Here is a 16,215-nt window from a genome sequence, read left to right as displayed (position 1 = left end):
ACCAGGCTACATTTTTTCAGTCTTTAACTGTCGGTTTTGGTGAGCCTGTGCCCACTGTAGCCTCAGCTTTCTGTTCTTGGCTGACAGAAGTGGAACCTAACATGGTCTTCTGCTGTTGTTGTCCATCTGCCATCAATGTTTACCATGAACATTCTGAGATGCTTTTCTGCTCACCACAGTTGTACAGAGTGGTTATCTGAGTAACTGTAGCCTTTCTGTCAGCTCTAACCAGTCTGACCATTACCTACTGCCACTCAATTGGCTGATTAGATAATTGCATGAATGAGTAGGTGTACAGGTGTTCCTAATAAAGTGCTTGTTGAGTGTATATATGTAGAACATCCACTGCTGTCAGAGCTGCTGTTATAGAAAAGAGAGACCACACAGCGATCACTGCCTAATGAGCACTTCTCTCTCTCTCTCTCTCTCTCTCTCTCTCTCTCTCTCTCTCTCTCTCTCGCTCTCCTATTTAAGATGATCTTAACATTAGGATGCTTTAGGGAAACTGGATCCATATTAGTTGTACTTATTTCACAGCTAAATCTACACAACTCATCTTTCAGAGGAAAACTCATTACTTTTAATGCGTCCAATGTAGATGCAGCACATTTTCATGTTACTCATTATTCTCATTTAATTGGCTTGATTTTTGTTCAGGTGTAGTTACCTGAAAATGCTTCGGGGCAAAAGAACAGCTTTTACCTCAAAGGTAATTCATCAAACACAGTCAGGCAGATTATAAATAACTCGTTTCCAGTGTAATCATTTAGCAGTGTCTTCCAATCTTGGTCCTCAAATAACCCTTTTCTGCATAGAGTAGATTCCATACTCTAACACGCAGTCAACACACTGGCTCATTAACAAGCACTTTGTAAATGGCTGTGTTGAATCAGGAAGGTTTTCTTTGTAGCATTACTGCAGGGTGATTGTGAAGCACAGGTGTAACCCATTTTATGTTAATTTGTTAATTAGAACGTGAGTTTAATCAGTTGTGTTGACAGCAGGGAAAATACTATGGGGGAATAATTTCAGCATGAAACATATGTTGTAAGTTTTAAACAACCCTGATTTATTTCAATGGAATTGTTAACATGTACAGTTGCATTCAAAATTATTGAACCCCCAATGAAAATCAGGTTTATTGTCAAAATGTACAGACTTTCAGCTATTTGCAATGAACAAATCAAACAAAAGCAATTGAAATAGTTCAACACAACAAATGCTTCAAGTCATTTCCCCAAATTCAACTGAAAATGCAACTTATTATGATTTCTCCAGTCTCAAAATTATTCAAGTCCCTGAATAGAATCCCTCACAACAGCACAAATATGCATAACAGGTGTTGTCTCAAGCACACCTGATGCAACTAATCAAGGGCTTCATTAGTTGCACCAGGTGTGCTTGAGCTGGAACACATGAAATACCTGTACTGGCTAGGGGCAGAAAAAGGAAGCTATCAATGGCTGTAAGCAGATTTCTGAGAAGGCAGGTTGTGAAAAATCCTCGAGTGACTGCTAGACCTGCAGCAAGACTTGGTGGCAACAGGCACTGAGGTTTCAGTGAGCACAGTAAGGCGTGTACTAAACGCAGAAGGTTTCCATGCCAGAACTCCAAGATGTACACCACTACTGACCCAAAAGCACAAGATAATTCAAAATCATATAAATCTTCCACAGAAGTTTTGGGATTCTGTTCTGTGGAGCGATGAAACAAAACTGGAACTTTTCGGCACGATGGATCTCAAGGAAGAAGAATGAAGAATGAACACTCTGTCCACAGTCAAGCATGGGGATGGATTGGTGATGCTCTGGGGCTGCTTTGCATCCTCTGTCACTGGAAACCTGCAGCGTGTGGAAGGCAAAATGGATTCATTGAAGGATCAGGAAATCCTAGGAGAAAACGTCATGTCTTTGAGGAAGCTGAAGCTTGGGCGTCATTGAACCTTCCAACAGGACAATGATCCCAAGCATACCTCAAATTCCACCAAGGCTTGGTTGCAGAAGTCCTGGAAGATTCTACAAGTTACCTGACTTGAACCCCATAGATAATCTCTGGTGGGATTTGAAGAAGGCGGTTGCAGCACACAAACCCAAGAATATTACTGAACTGGAGGCCATTGCTCATGAGGAATGGGATAAGATTCCTCAGGAACGCTGCCAGAAGCTATGCATCTCAATTGCAGCAGGTCATAACAGCAAAAGGGTGTGCTACTAAGTACTAAAGATGCTTGCCATGAAGGGGTTGAATAATTTTGAGACTGGAGAAGTCATTATAAGTTGCATTTTCAGTTGAATTTGGGGAAACCACAAGCATTCATTGTGTTGAACTATGTCAATTGATTTTGTATGATTTGTTCATCAACAGCTGAAAGTCTGTACATTTTGACAGTAAACCTGATTTGTAGTTGTGGTTGAATAATTTTGATTGCAACTGTATGTGTTTAATAGTAGAGTTGTAATAAAAAAAGATTTAAATGTTATTCATATGCCACTTTTTAAAATAGACATTATCACAAAGTAGATTTCCAGAAATCTAGATTTTGAAAAGATGACGTCAGGAAGAAATCCATGAGAGGAACCAGACACAAAATGGAAACTTCTTCTGGGTGACAGTGGGATTTTAAATCATTACAAATCATGGGATTATAAGTGATTATTCTTCTACAGTTGTATACTATCAAGACAAACAATACTGAGTGTGTTGGAAGGATGTTCGGCATGAGTAATAATTTTGTAGATGGAATAGTTGAATAAAATGTATGTACTTCTTCATTGCAATGTTTTTAGGCAATTTTGAGTTGGTCAGTCTACTTTTGGAGAGGGGAGCAGACCCCTTAATTGGAACCACATATCGCAATGGCATTACTTCGGCTCCTTTAGGGGATATGAACTCGTACAGCCTCGCTGCATCACATGGGCACAGGTAAGACACACATACACAACACATGTGTATTCCACCACTGCAACATAATGAATTAGGGGTGTATACTCAATGCCAATATATGTATCTATATTTATTTAGTGCTCAAAATATTTGGAATTGGGGCTGAAATGGAATGCCACATGCCATTCATTGCATCTGTATTTCCTAAGTGCTCAAAACAATCATATCCATTTTCGTATTCGGATTTAAACCAGAGTGATCTATACCAGACGGTGTTTTTGTGTGTGTGTGTGTGTGTGTGTGTGTGTGTGTGTGTGTGTGAGAGCCCTACCACTATGCCCTGGAAACACTGGAACACACTGAAAAGAAGTAATTCATTCACATTTTCTAACAACAAAAAGCAATTTGCAGAGCACAACCTTTTCAACTCAGTTAACTATGTATTGTACCACTATTTAACACCATTGTCTTTCCCAAATAAGGGAACTGTTCAGATTTACTTCAGTTTGGGGGTTTGTCCAAAGATCAGAAAAGTTCTCTGGACTTGCTGTCAAAATCCTGAACGAAGCTGGGACGCAGTGCTGCCGCGAGTCAAAATAGAGTCCTTTAATTATCATTTCATTAGAATACTCATATGATTTTGCAGGGAGATTTTCTTTTTAAAACAATGGAGAATGTTCATTTAAGAACAGCACAAAACACACACAATGAGCAAAGGTTAATGTTTTTGAATGCAATGAATGCTTGTGCAGCCCTGACATTTTTTCTCCCATTGGGTCTGTGCCATGTTAAATTGACCCAGGACATAACTGGGAGTTTAAAACACCACAAACATGAAAATATTACATCATTCCAGTGTATATATGGTCTCTAACTCTACACATAGCATCAATCATGTTCTTTTTGTAAAACATAAGTGCAACAAGATTTTCAGAAGACAAAATAACAATATACACAGATCATCCTGTTCAAAAGTTTACACCCCCCTGGCTCTTAATGTATCGTGTTACCTTCTTGAGCATCAGTGAATGTTCGCACATTTTGAAATAGTTGTGTACGAGTCCCTCAGTCGTCCTCAGTGTGAAAAGATAGATCTCAATATCATATAGTCGCTGTTGGAAAGGGGTGAAATATGCAAAAGATGCAAGAAAAATAAAGAATGTGCAGGACCTGGAAGATTTTCCTGAAGAACAGTGGGCTGTTTAACTGCTCTGGACAAACAAGGGACTCATGAACAACTATCACAAAACAAAAAAACAGTCATGGATCATCCAGGTAACGAATCAAGGGTATGTAAACTTTTGAACGGGGTCGTTTTGATAAATTCAGCTATTATCTTGACTTGTGGACTATATGTAAACATCTGTTATGTGAAATAGCTTATTCAGGACAGTACTAAATAAAAACACACATGGGATTTTTATGATCCCTCTTATTTTGTTAAAAGTATTAAGATTTTGCAGATTCTACTAGGGGTATATAAACTTTTGGGAACAACTGTATTAAAACAGCTGTTTGTTTTTTTTTCTACCAGAACTGGGTAAAATACATCTCCAGAAACATCGTTCCCAATGCGTAGGAACTGTAAAGTGCATGAATGTGGACACCCACTCTTTCACTCGCACCCAGGCTCAGCACTGCATAATGAAGGCTTATTGAAATTCACCGTAACAATTCTAACCGAGAATCAAATGCATTAGACGTCCGGCTTTTTCATTGCAATCTTAAGGCAATCAGTCAGACCTATTTGGATTGGAACTTTATTACAGCCTGAGCCAAGCTTAAGAAACCTGCTTCAAGCCCCTGAGACATTGGAGACAACGAGACTTATGTTGATTTGTTGCTTTGCGTGAATTGAACCAGGCATTTTCAGAGACAGAGTGTACATTTACTGAGTTATAATCATGCCCCAGAGCAGACGGCGGTAAAATGTGCAAAAGATTATTTTTGTTTCTTGATAAATGAGTCATAAATATTAATGGGCTCGACATCTTTTGAAAATGCACATTCTATTTTACAGTTTTAAACTCCCAGCTCATCTTTCTATTGGTAAGAACACTGTGTCAGCCCTGTGTTCATCATTTCGAGCTGGATGGCTAAGCGAAACGAGTGGGGATATGAAATATTATGAATGTGTACATGTAATGGTGCATTACTGTCACAGCACTCGCATTAACCAAATGTTCTTAGAAGTTAATGTTAGTACATTAATAATTTCCCCTATCGCAGTAATTGCATTTTGGCATAATGTGGCTTTCATTACTGTACATTTACTCCTGTATGAGTGATTAGGAGTATCAGAAGAGGCTAAGAAAGTATGTGTTTGTGCAGGAACGTTTTCCGGAAGCTTCTGTCCCAGTCGGAGAAGGACAAAGGAGACATGATGTCTCTAGAGGAGATCCTGGCTGAGGGCTCGGAGGCTGGCGGGGAGAAACGAACAAGCCACTCGGAGGGCACCCTGCGCACAGGCAAGGCGAAACTGAGGGCCCTCCGAGAGGCCATGTACCACAGCGCCGAACACGGCCATGTGGACATTACCATAGACATCCGCAGCTTGGGTTAGTAACCACACTGCACGACTGCCATCACATCTGCAGCCTGTTAGTTCTCATTTATTTTGGGTACTGCATGCCTCCACTGCCTCATTTCCCACCAAAGACAGTCACTGCATGGGTTAGTACTGATTTAGTACAGTAGTAGGCAGAGATAAATAACAAGGGGTGGCACTGATTTCTGAGCTGCATAGATGCCATGGAGTAACAGATGAGTGTTGGTCGTGTGTGTAGGTGTACCGTGGACTCTGCACACATGGCTGGAGTCTCTGAAGACATGCTTTCTGCAGCAGCGACGGCCGCTGATCCAGGGCTTGCTTAAAGACTTTAGCTGCATCCAGGAGGACGAGTACACTGAAGAACTCATCACACATGGCCTACCGCTTATGTTCCAGATCCTCCGGGCCAGCAAGGTTCACACTTACTCCTCTGAGTACATCATTTCGCATGAAATATTTCACTGAATGCCAATGCAGCATGTGCATGGATGTGCAGTGAATTATTCATTATTCATTTTAAGAACGCTCACAATGAGACAGTTGAGACAACAGCTTAAGTTAAAAAAAATATGTTATTAGCTACTCAGGGAAAGTAATACATATTTGTGACCAGAGTTGGGTATAACGCGTTACTGTTTTCAAATGATAATTCGATAAATTTTCTGATAACACAGTAATGTAACGCATTACATTTTAAATTTATATAATTTGATTACACTTACTGAGGTCAATAAAATTACGTTACTAGCATTACAAATATATTGTTAAGAAAATAATATAAAGTAAAATGCATTTGTAAAATAAATCATGTTTTGCGTGGCTGCCAAGGGTATAACCTGGCCTGGGCATTGAGGGCGGTAGCCGCAAAGATTTTTTCTTTAGCTCAGAATAAATATCCACTTGGAACTGTTTGACTCTACGTAACGGAACGTCAATAAAAGAAGACGGTGGTGTTGTAATTTTATATCTTCAGTGAACAGAGACCGATAATACAGCGTTTACAGGAAAATACGTGTAAACACTCGTGTCTTATCGGTTGACAGCTCTCAATTCTTTCTTTCTTTATTTTTTAAACCAGTAAAAAGGTTGAAACTGAAACAGTAACATCCTCTGATGCTGAGCAGGAAAACAAGGCGTGTAAATGTCTATATGAGTTCCAGTTTACATGAACATGATATGAGCAGAGCATAAAGAAAGATAATGTACTCTGCATGGACTGTAGCAGCTAAACCCATACACTGATAGCTTAGTTGTGTCTCCCCTTGGCTAGCAACATCAAACTAGACTAGTTACAAAGTTTTACATTTTATCTGCAAGTTTTGTGATAAATCCAACTTTTTTGTAGTGTATTTTTGTAGGTTTGATTGTAGATTTTGAAATTAACGTGAAAGTAAAGTAATTAGTAATCTGATTACTTTTTACATGCAGTAATCAGTAATGTAATCTAATTGTAATTTTAAAGTAGTAATTAGTAATCTGTAGTAGATTACTTTTTTAGAGCAACTTCTGGGTGAAAACACAAGGCCTCAGCTCATTTTTCTGAGGAGCCAATTCACATTATTGTAATGACCTGTAGGTGGTTTCCACCTCTGAGCAACAGAAACACAGCAGATGAGTACATTTGTATGATTCAAGCGTGCAAAGGCAGTTAAAACAACTAATCGCTTTAGCCTCCTCAGAAAGCCTTTTCCTGAACAAGAATGTCAACAAAGTCATTACAAGGAACATTTTTGTCTGTGTCAGCCAAGGCATGTGTGTGCAATGTGTATATAATGGATTTTGCAATTGAATGGAGTCCAATGGGAGTAGTGGTGGTTGGGGCATTTTTAAAAAAAAATTATTTTAATTACTTTTAACAAATTATTTAAGCAATTGACAAACTATATGAAGTGACTAGAAATCACTGAATAAATATTTAGAACTGCTCAAATGTGAAATAAGGTGAACTTCTCCTTTAAGTAGAGTTCTTAGGGCATTAGTTTTTCAAAAGCCCTGCCTTTAAGCACAAAAAATTGGCAGGCAGTCTGATATAGCAGAAATACATAAGGAATTTTTGAGTGAAATACGTATATACTATCTGTCTGGGACGGTCAGGAATGGGGATTCTGCAGCAGTGGATGCTAGTACACATTTATTAGTGAACCATGCAAACAAACATCAAAAACACTGAAAACAAGGATCAAAAACCTGAACTAGAGACACAGGGCAAAACATACAGACTATGATAGACACTAAGGTACACACAGCAGCACATGAACACAAAAACAATAAAAGCTTGACAGCCATACTCTGCAACACAGGGACTTATATAATGGTGCTGTTCGGGGTGAGACACAGGTGCGAGTGATTGAGAACATGACGTGTTGGGGCTGATGGGAAATGTAGTTCAGTGCCCTTTGGGTCGAACCATGACACAATCACTTGCAATATGGAATAGTATAAAGGCAAGAGACAATGTTAAAAATATTGAAACAGTTTGGGGTTTTTTTTTGCTAACAATTTTTTACTGACAGTCAATTTTTATTAAAAACCATGTCTTTGATATAGAACTATCAAGAGCTTTAGGTGCATGTATGAAAGAATGTGTGCGTGTTCATGAGACTCATCTGCCATTTACTTTTCATTTATTTTCAAGTAAATCCTATAAAATGCATTTACCATAAGGAAAGATATCAGGATCAACTTGTAAATACAACAGAATAATATTCCCCCCAAAAATTTGTGGAGCTTTATAATTGATTGCCAACTGTCCCATTCACTAACATGGGAATGGGAAAGGTTGAGATAGGCACTGAATAATAACCAAACATATTGGAAATATATTTAGGTTTATATTCATGAATAGTCGTAACCATGATAATTGCATTTGTTTGCCATTTATGCTAATTTGTCTCAGTTTAGGAATCTGGAATCCACCCACAGTAACTGGTTGCCAGATTTAAAAATAGCACTTTGATGACACAGTAGCGTACAGCAGATTCTAATAATAATTAAGGAAACGGGCTAGATGAAATAAAGCTAGCATTTTCTGCACAATATAGTCTCACCACTGTGATTTCTATTAAGCACATAGTATTTGTATGCTCACTCTTACTGTTTTGTTTGCTTAGGTTTTTTTTTGTTGTTGTTTTTGCTTTTTCTCCTCACATTGTCTGTTAAAGGTAAGAAAAACACAATGGCTGCTGGTGGGAGTTGCGGCATAAGTGTGGATGATCCATGCAGTTATTTATTTCACAGTGTCACATTTTTATATGTAATATTCTTCTTAAATGGCTATCCATCCTTTGCTCCAGAAGATCAATTTCAGGGTGAAACTCAGACACCAGCACTGAAATTAACACTGCTTTTTGCCAGAGTCGATATTGTGCAGGAAAAAAAACATTTGTTAAATTCAGAATTTTGAACAACAATGACTGACGTCTGTTTTTAGCCCATTCTTCATCACTCACGTGTCAAGTCCATTCAGTGGTTCAACATGCACAAATATAGTGTTAATATCGCACAATATGTCAGAATTACTGTAATTATGTCCTTTCAGCTTGCATTCACACTTTTGTTGAAATCATAATTACAAGTTGGGAACATGGACTATTACGCAAGCTCCCACGTGAAACTGTGAAGTCACGTTACAAACAAACATGAAAAAAAAAATCGGCTTCCACAGTTAAAGCAGGCAGGAGTATAATGAGAGGATATAACTCTATTAGTCTATGTATCAAAAGTCAACTACTGTTTTCTAGTAGTGACCACGTAGCAAGGGTGGAAAAAGTATTGAGAAATTATACCGTAGTGACAGAATACAGTAGATAATGTGTCAAAATTTTACTTAGTTAAAATAGAAGACCAGTTATGTCATTTGGCAAACACCCTTATCCAGAGCCACTTTCAATCTCAATCTCAGTAATTTCACTGGTCATGTGCATGGTTTATGCTGTGTAGTTTGCTGATAAATTAATGAGAAGTAAAATATCCTAAAAATAACCAATATCCATTCATTAGCTAGAATTTGCCTAGCTCAATCATGTTAGCTACCAGGAGCGTTAGCTTGACTGTTAATCATCCAGGGCTGAGCCCAGATTTCCATCAGAAAATGTTTAAAAATGGTAAATTCTCCAGCTCAGTGTTATTAGCTCAGCTAGTAGCCTAAAGTTTTGTTTTATGCAAGCTGTGGTAACTTAACTGTCAATGGATGACATGATCAGACAAAAAGATGGATTTACCATAAAACTTGCCTCAGGTGTTATACACGTTAGCAGGACTAACAGACTGATAAAATCTAAAACTTTTTGGTTATCTAACACGAGACTAGGCTAGTTTGGTGTTTCTAGCCAAGGGGAGGCACAACTAAGCTATCATTGTATGGGTTTAGCTGCTACAGTGCCATGCAAAATACGTTATCTGTCCTTATGCTCTGCTCATATCATGTTCACATAAGTTAGATCTCATGTAGACATTTACACACCTTGTTGTTGATGTTATTGTCAACCCCTTTACTGGAAATATCCATTTTTCCCCTCACAATTACTGACTGTGTGAGTTAGCATTTGGCAAAATTGAGACCTGTCAACCATGTATTTTCCTATAATCGTAATTTTTTTCTGATGTTCTGTTACATAGTGACAAACCGCTCCAAGTGGAGAATTATTCGGGGCTAAAGAAAAAAAACTTTGGGGCTACAGCCCAAATGCCCAGGCCAGGTTACATCCCTGTTATCTACTGGAGTTAGTGCTAGTCAAACTTGGCATTAGCAAAGATATCTGGCTATCTGTGTTAAATATAACCAGTTAACATTAGGAAAAATTACCTCAGCATGCTTTTTTTTTTAATTAGTTGGAGTCCATGCCTTCCATATTCAAATGCAGACAGATACATATAGTGCTAAATATAATGTGTCGAATGAGGTCACTGCAGATGACAAATTGGCATGATTTTTAATAGCTTTTTTTTCTATACTCAATGAACTTGAATGGATACTTAATTCAGCACATTCATTTGCAATTAATGCAGTTAAGCATATAATTATAATATCTATTAGTATAAGTATTGGATTTCAGTAGCACACAGGTAAAGTATAAATACCACAGAATAATATACTACTATTAAGGATGCAAGTGATATACTTCAATATTCTGTCTGAAAGAAGTTAAGGTTTTGTGTGCGTTTCTATAGAAACGACTCCTTTCTGTATCTGAGTGGAATCTCCAAGGCATTATCTTGTAATTTCCATAAATCTGACATGACCAGCATAAATGAACTGCAACTCCTCATATTGGCATTTTACTCATTTAGCTGATGCTTTATCCATCGTGACTTACAATTTTAGACAGGATACAACTAAGCAGTTGAGGGACTGCTCAAGAGCCCAAAGGTGGCAGTTTAGCAATCCTGGAATTTGATCTTGTGTAGGATTTGATCACCTTACATCAGTAGCCCAAATTCTTAATCACCCAGCCTCCACTGCCACTCACAACATGCATTGAATTGACTGCTGAATGTAGCCTAATATATTTTAAGTCTCTTGAAAGTATCTGTCAGTTTATTTGTAGGGGCTTGTAAATGTTTGATATTGTACCTTTTTGGTGACTGTCCCTGTAATATACAGAACGAAGTCATCAGCCAGCAGCTAGCTGTAATCTTCACCCAATGCTATGGACCATTTCCAATTCCCAAACTGACAGAGATCAAAAAGAAACAAACCTCACGACTGGGTAAGTAACGCACTGTTGACCTACTTAAAAACTCACTCGAATGTATTCTTGCTCCATCTGCCTTCAGTTGCAGTTACAAAATCTGCCTGTGCTTTCCATAAAGTTGTGGGTTTCACCTAGAAGCAGGTGTCAGTGTTTTTGTTTTATTGAATAGTGATCGTGAAAGCTCCAGAATTATTGGGACCATGGTAAAAATTTTCATAAAAATATTACAAAAATGATGTAAGTCGTGGTTCCCCAGCACTGCTTACATACGTGTCATGTGATTTGTTCCATGTTCAACATGTGCTCCTTTTACATTTTTCTGTATGTCTTTGTTTTGGTTTTGGTTTTGTTCCTGTCTCCACCCTCATCATGTCATCGGTCTGTTATTCCTTGTATCTTTTATGTATCACGTATCATGCGTTTCTGCACCTTATGTTCCCATATTTTCTTTTGATTTTGAACCCTGGGGGTTAATTGACTTGCATTTTTGGATTTGCCCTAATGAATGATATTATGCTGAATATCTGCACTTGCATTTTCCCCACCACTTCCACATCTTACAGAAAATGTCTTTGTTGTTAATTAGGCCAATCTCACATTGAAAATATGAGTGTATTGAAGTAAATGTTTCATAAGAAAGTAAAAAATATTTTAACAGCATCCCATTGCACAATTCTTGCCACCACTGCATGCGTTTAGTTCTTTGTTCGAAATGAGTCTGTGATGCCATTTATCCTAATTAGGTTCCCAGTGCCTTTGGAGAAAAAACAGCCCCACAAAACGGCAGGCGGGGATTAGGTTCTTTTTTTTGTATAACCATCCTCTTTTTACATCAAACCTTGAGTGTTGTTGCCAAAAAAAACTCTATTTTTGTCACATCTGAACATAAAACCCAGTTCCCGTAGCATCTCGCAAACTCCATGTGTTTAGGTTGGGAAAAGAACAGGCCTTTTGTTGTGGCATGCCTTCCAAGCAGTGTGTTGGCATGGAGGTGGCATCTAATTGTAGATTTGGTGACCCAAAGAAAGCACCAGAAATCTCCAGCTGTGATCCTTGGAGAAATTGTTGCCTCTCTTAACATTCTCCTTACTGAATTGGGGCAAAATACACTTGTGTCCTCTTCCAGGTAGATATTTTACACCTCTGGTTGTTTTAAACTTCTTAATTATTGCCCTAACAGTGGGGATTTTGGCATTTTCAGGAATGTACCTATTTTATAATAGCCATTGCCTGATTTATGAAGGTCACCACACTTTTGTCTCATTTCATTTCTTTGTTCTGTAATCTACCCCATGTTGATGAATGATTAAGGGAATTTGGCCTCTGTGTCTGTGGCTTATTGATTAGCACATTTGCCTCACACCTCTGGGGTTGGGGGTTTGAATCCTTCCTCTGCCCTGTTTGCGTGGAGTTTGCATGTTCTCCCCATACTTTGGAGGATTCCTCTGGGTACAACGGTTTCCTCTCCAAAGACCAAGGCATGCATTGTAGGCTGACTGCCATTTACAAATTGTCTGTAGTATGTGAATGTGTGTGCATTTGTGCCCAGAAATGGGTTTGCACCTCGTCCAGGGTGTCCCCCGCCTCGTTCCCCTGAGTTCCCTGGGATAGGCTCCAGGCTTCCGGTGACCCTGTTTAGGATAAGCGTTATGGAAAATGAATGAATGGTGGGATGGATGGGATGTGTAACGTAATTTTTTATACCCCAGTGAAACAGGAAGTGGATGAGTGCTTAATAGTTCCTAAACACTTAGATGAACCTTTAAAAAAAAAGGATCGTGCTTCAGTTAGATTATATTCATGAGGATTTCTAGGGTTCCTATATTTGTGACTCATGGTGTTTTTTTCTTAAAAATACATGCTTTTTGATAAGGTTTGATAAGCCATGCACGTTTTCTTGGTGCACAGAAATGGAGAATGTTGTAAAACAGTAGTTTTATCATCAGAAAGTGAGGGGGAGGAATCCTAAGGTGAACTGAAATAATTTTTTCAGAACGGAGGAACACTACTGCCATCTACGCAGCACATAAGGGATTACAAGATATGGGTATTGCCAATAGTCCTTGTTTGTTAACACCTACAATGTAACACTCCGTAATGGTCTTGATGTTCACTGAACCTGAAAAATTCCTTTGTTTAAATGAATTTAAACCTCATATCCACGGTTCTTCCTCAGATCCACACTTCCTGAATAACAAAGAGATGTCAGATGTGACATTCCTGGTGGAGGGAAAACCATTTTATGCCCACAAGGTTCTGCTCTTCACAGCATCAGCGAGGTAAGTGACTGAATAAAACTGTAGAGAATGCAACAATAAAGCTTGTTTTCATGTAAACCGCTGCTCCTGCTTTTTCCACCGTTTAGGTTTAAGTCTCTGCTCTCCAATCGACCCGCTGCAGAGAACACATGCATTGAAATCAGTCACGTCAAGTACAACATTTTTCAGGTCGGAATGCTTTTACGCTCGCATGCAGTAAAACGTTGGACTGTAGATTGCCCTGGCGTATCATGTGCACTAAATGTTCTGTGTGTTGCAGTTGGTGATGCAGTATCTGTACTGCGGTGGCACTGAGTCACTGCACATCAGAAACACTGAAGTCATGGAGGTATTATTAAAGCGTTCCTCTCTTTATCACTTTACATATTATTCATCTCCTCATCCATCCTCTGCCTCTCATATGTCCCCTTTATTCAATAGATCTTATAGTGTGTGCCATAAGAGGGGATAGCTCTCAAGCTATGATTTCCAGCTAATGCTAGCCAAGCCACTGAATCATCTTTGTTTATCATCAGGATGATTCATTTTTAGGCATCCTGAAAGTATAACTATAACCATAACAGAGGGCAAAATGTACTTTACCTAATTGTCTCCATCAGTCAGATTCAGCGCACGTTTCAGAGCCATTGCTGTAATTGTTCCCTCACTGTTAAATCTACAAACCTCCATATTAATCAGTTTTATTGTCCATGGCTTTACATGAGCCTATATCCTGGTCATTAAGTCTTCTCTCTGTCTCTTTTGCAGCTCCTGTCTGCAGCCAAGTTCTTCCAGCTTGAGGCCCTCCAGCGACACTGTGAGATCATCTGCTCCAAGAACATCACCATAGAAACCTGTGTGGACATTTACAAACATGCAAAGGTGAGAATGCATATTTCAGAATCTTTTGATCGCTGGAGCAAAAATGTCAAACACAGAGCCCAAACCCATCATGAGATGTTTCTTGTGTGACACCTTGGTAACGAAAAGCCTTTTTATAGACCATCAATTTACTAACTCAACTGATATTAATTAGCACAGATAGGGGGTATAATTACTTATGAATTTCAGCTGGTTCTTTGCCTTACCTTGCCTTGGAGAACTGCTTTTTCTTAGCGTGTTCAATACTTTTTTCCAGTGTCATTCCACTTTATTACACATACCTTTATTTATGGACTTTAATGTTGTGAATTCTTTATATTTCTGGATTTCTTGAGTCCAGTCCATGCCAGCTCGAGTACACACTGTCAAAGCAAAAGTGGGGACGTACAAAATACTAAGGATTTCTGAAATTCATGTACAATAAATATTTCTAAGATTCTACTTTTTGCTCAAGTTGTTGCTGATATCATTTGTGATGAAAACATTTATGTTGAATTGAAAAAGAATGCCAAAGTGAAGCATTTTCACTAGTGCTCTCCAGACTTTTGGACCCCACTGTATCTCAACCACAAGTGAAGTTCTTGCATTTTAAAGTCTTGTTACTGAAAAAGGTAAACATTTGTATTTAAAGGCTTTTGACAGCTGGTATCTGATTACACACTAACTTGATTAGCTAGCAAGGTTTTAGACATCTTTTCATACTTGTCAATAAATTATTTTTTAGAACTATGAACACTTCAGTGAATGCAGTAACTGTTCTCATGTAAAATGTGTTCTCAGTTCCTGGGAGCCACAGAGCTGTCAACCTTCATCGAAGGCTACTTTCTGAAGAACATGGTGCTCCTGATTGAGCTGGAGAACTTTAAGCAGCTCCTGTACGAGGTACCTGCTGAGAGCCCCGGCCCAGGCCCTTCCTACGATGTGCTCAATGATGTGGAACAAACCCTGGCCACTCGCATCCACTCCATTCATCTCTCCTCTTCCAAGGGCTCTGTTGTTTGATTCCTGTTGCGTCTGATGCAGTGCAAGATTTCACCCATTTTGGCCTGCTGTGCGACTTTGGATTCATTGCAGCCTCCTTTTGGTGTCTTTGGCTGATTTCTAGGATGAATGTTTGTGAGCTTATGACATCCACTGATCTGTACCAAGAGGTTGCAGGTCTGTTTTTTTTTAAACTTCAGAGGCGAATGTGCCATTTCACAGGATACATTACGTGTCATGCAAACACTTAACCAGCATTCTGACATGTAATCGCTGGGCAAAAACAGACATTTTACTACTAAAGATGTCATCTTCATTCTGCTTAAGCTCCTGTGGACACCATGAATTGGGGTTTAGTCACTGCATTTCCATCACATTATCTTTCCCTCACCACTTGTCCAGCAACAGATATGGAAAATATTAAGTAAAGTTTTTCCTTTCACCAGTCACATTCAAGATAAAGAACACGTCAATCAAAAATGCTCTAATTACAGACTCATGAGTGAAAACATTGAACCAATCTGCTATATCTAATTAGAGTACACCTTTGATATCAATGTGCCATTCTCAAATGATATAGAAGCTATTTATTTATGCTATGACTTTTCTTTGAGTTTACATTATTTGTAGCAGTAAATAAGGATTAGTATGGAACAGTGGATTAGTCTACAAATTAGTTTGCAAACAGCGTAAAAGTGTGTGTGTGTGTGTGTGTGTGTGTGTGTGTGTGGGTCGGGGGGGGGGGGGGGGGGGGTCATACGACAGAATTTTTGTACAGCAAGATTTTTTATTCAGCATCTGATCTTAATTAACGATAGACATGGTCTGTAGTTAGGAAGCAGTCTGTCTTACTGCCCTTGCTAATTGTGCTCTCCTAGGTAACACATCATCCTCGCTGTAGGAAGTCCTGTGCTCCGTGTCCTAGTTCCTTTCTGCCCAGTTTTAATGACCTATGAAACCACCACTG

General features: G+C 38.8%; 1 protein-coding gene across 2 annotated transcripts in view; it reads left to right on the top strand.

The window, feature by feature from the left end:
- Positions 1-15,960, top strand: part of btbd11a (BTB (POZ) domain containing 11a) — a 214,246-nt gene extending 198,286 nt beyond the window's left edge. For both annotated transcript variants that reach the window (XM_053650321.1, XM_053650320.1), the window contains 9 exons: positions 2,787-2,922; positions 5,215-5,441; positions 5,670-5,848; positions 11,037-11,142; positions 13,304-13,406; positions 13,493-13,574; positions 13,666-13,734; positions 14,154-14,267; positions 15,048-15,960. In XM_053650321.1, the coding sequence (XP_053506296.1) occupies positions 2,787-2,922; positions 5,215-5,441; positions 5,670-5,848; positions 11,037-11,142; positions 13,304-13,406; positions 13,493-13,574; positions 13,666-13,734; positions 14,154-14,267; positions 15,048-15,269 (1,238 nt within the window). In that variant the 3' untranslated portion in view covers positions 15,270-15,960. The remainder of the gene's footprint in view (positions 1-2,786; positions 2,923-5,214; positions 5,442-5,669; positions 5,849-11,036; positions 11,143-13,303; positions 13,407-13,492; positions 13,575-13,665; positions 13,735-14,153; positions 14,268-15,047) is intronic.
- The last annotated feature ends 255 nt before the right edge of the window (positions 15,961-16,215 follow it).

Source organism: Ictalurus furcatus, chromosome 19 (assembly GCF_023375685.1).
Source record: "Ictalurus furcatus strain D&B chromosome 19, Billie_1.0, whole genome shotgun sequence".
Lineage (NCBI taxonomy): Eukaryota > Metazoa > Chordata > Actinopteri > Siluriformes > Ictaluridae > Ictalurus > Ictalurus furcatus.
Note: the sequence above shows the minus strand (reverse complement) of the source record. Positions and strands in the feature narration are given on the sequence as shown.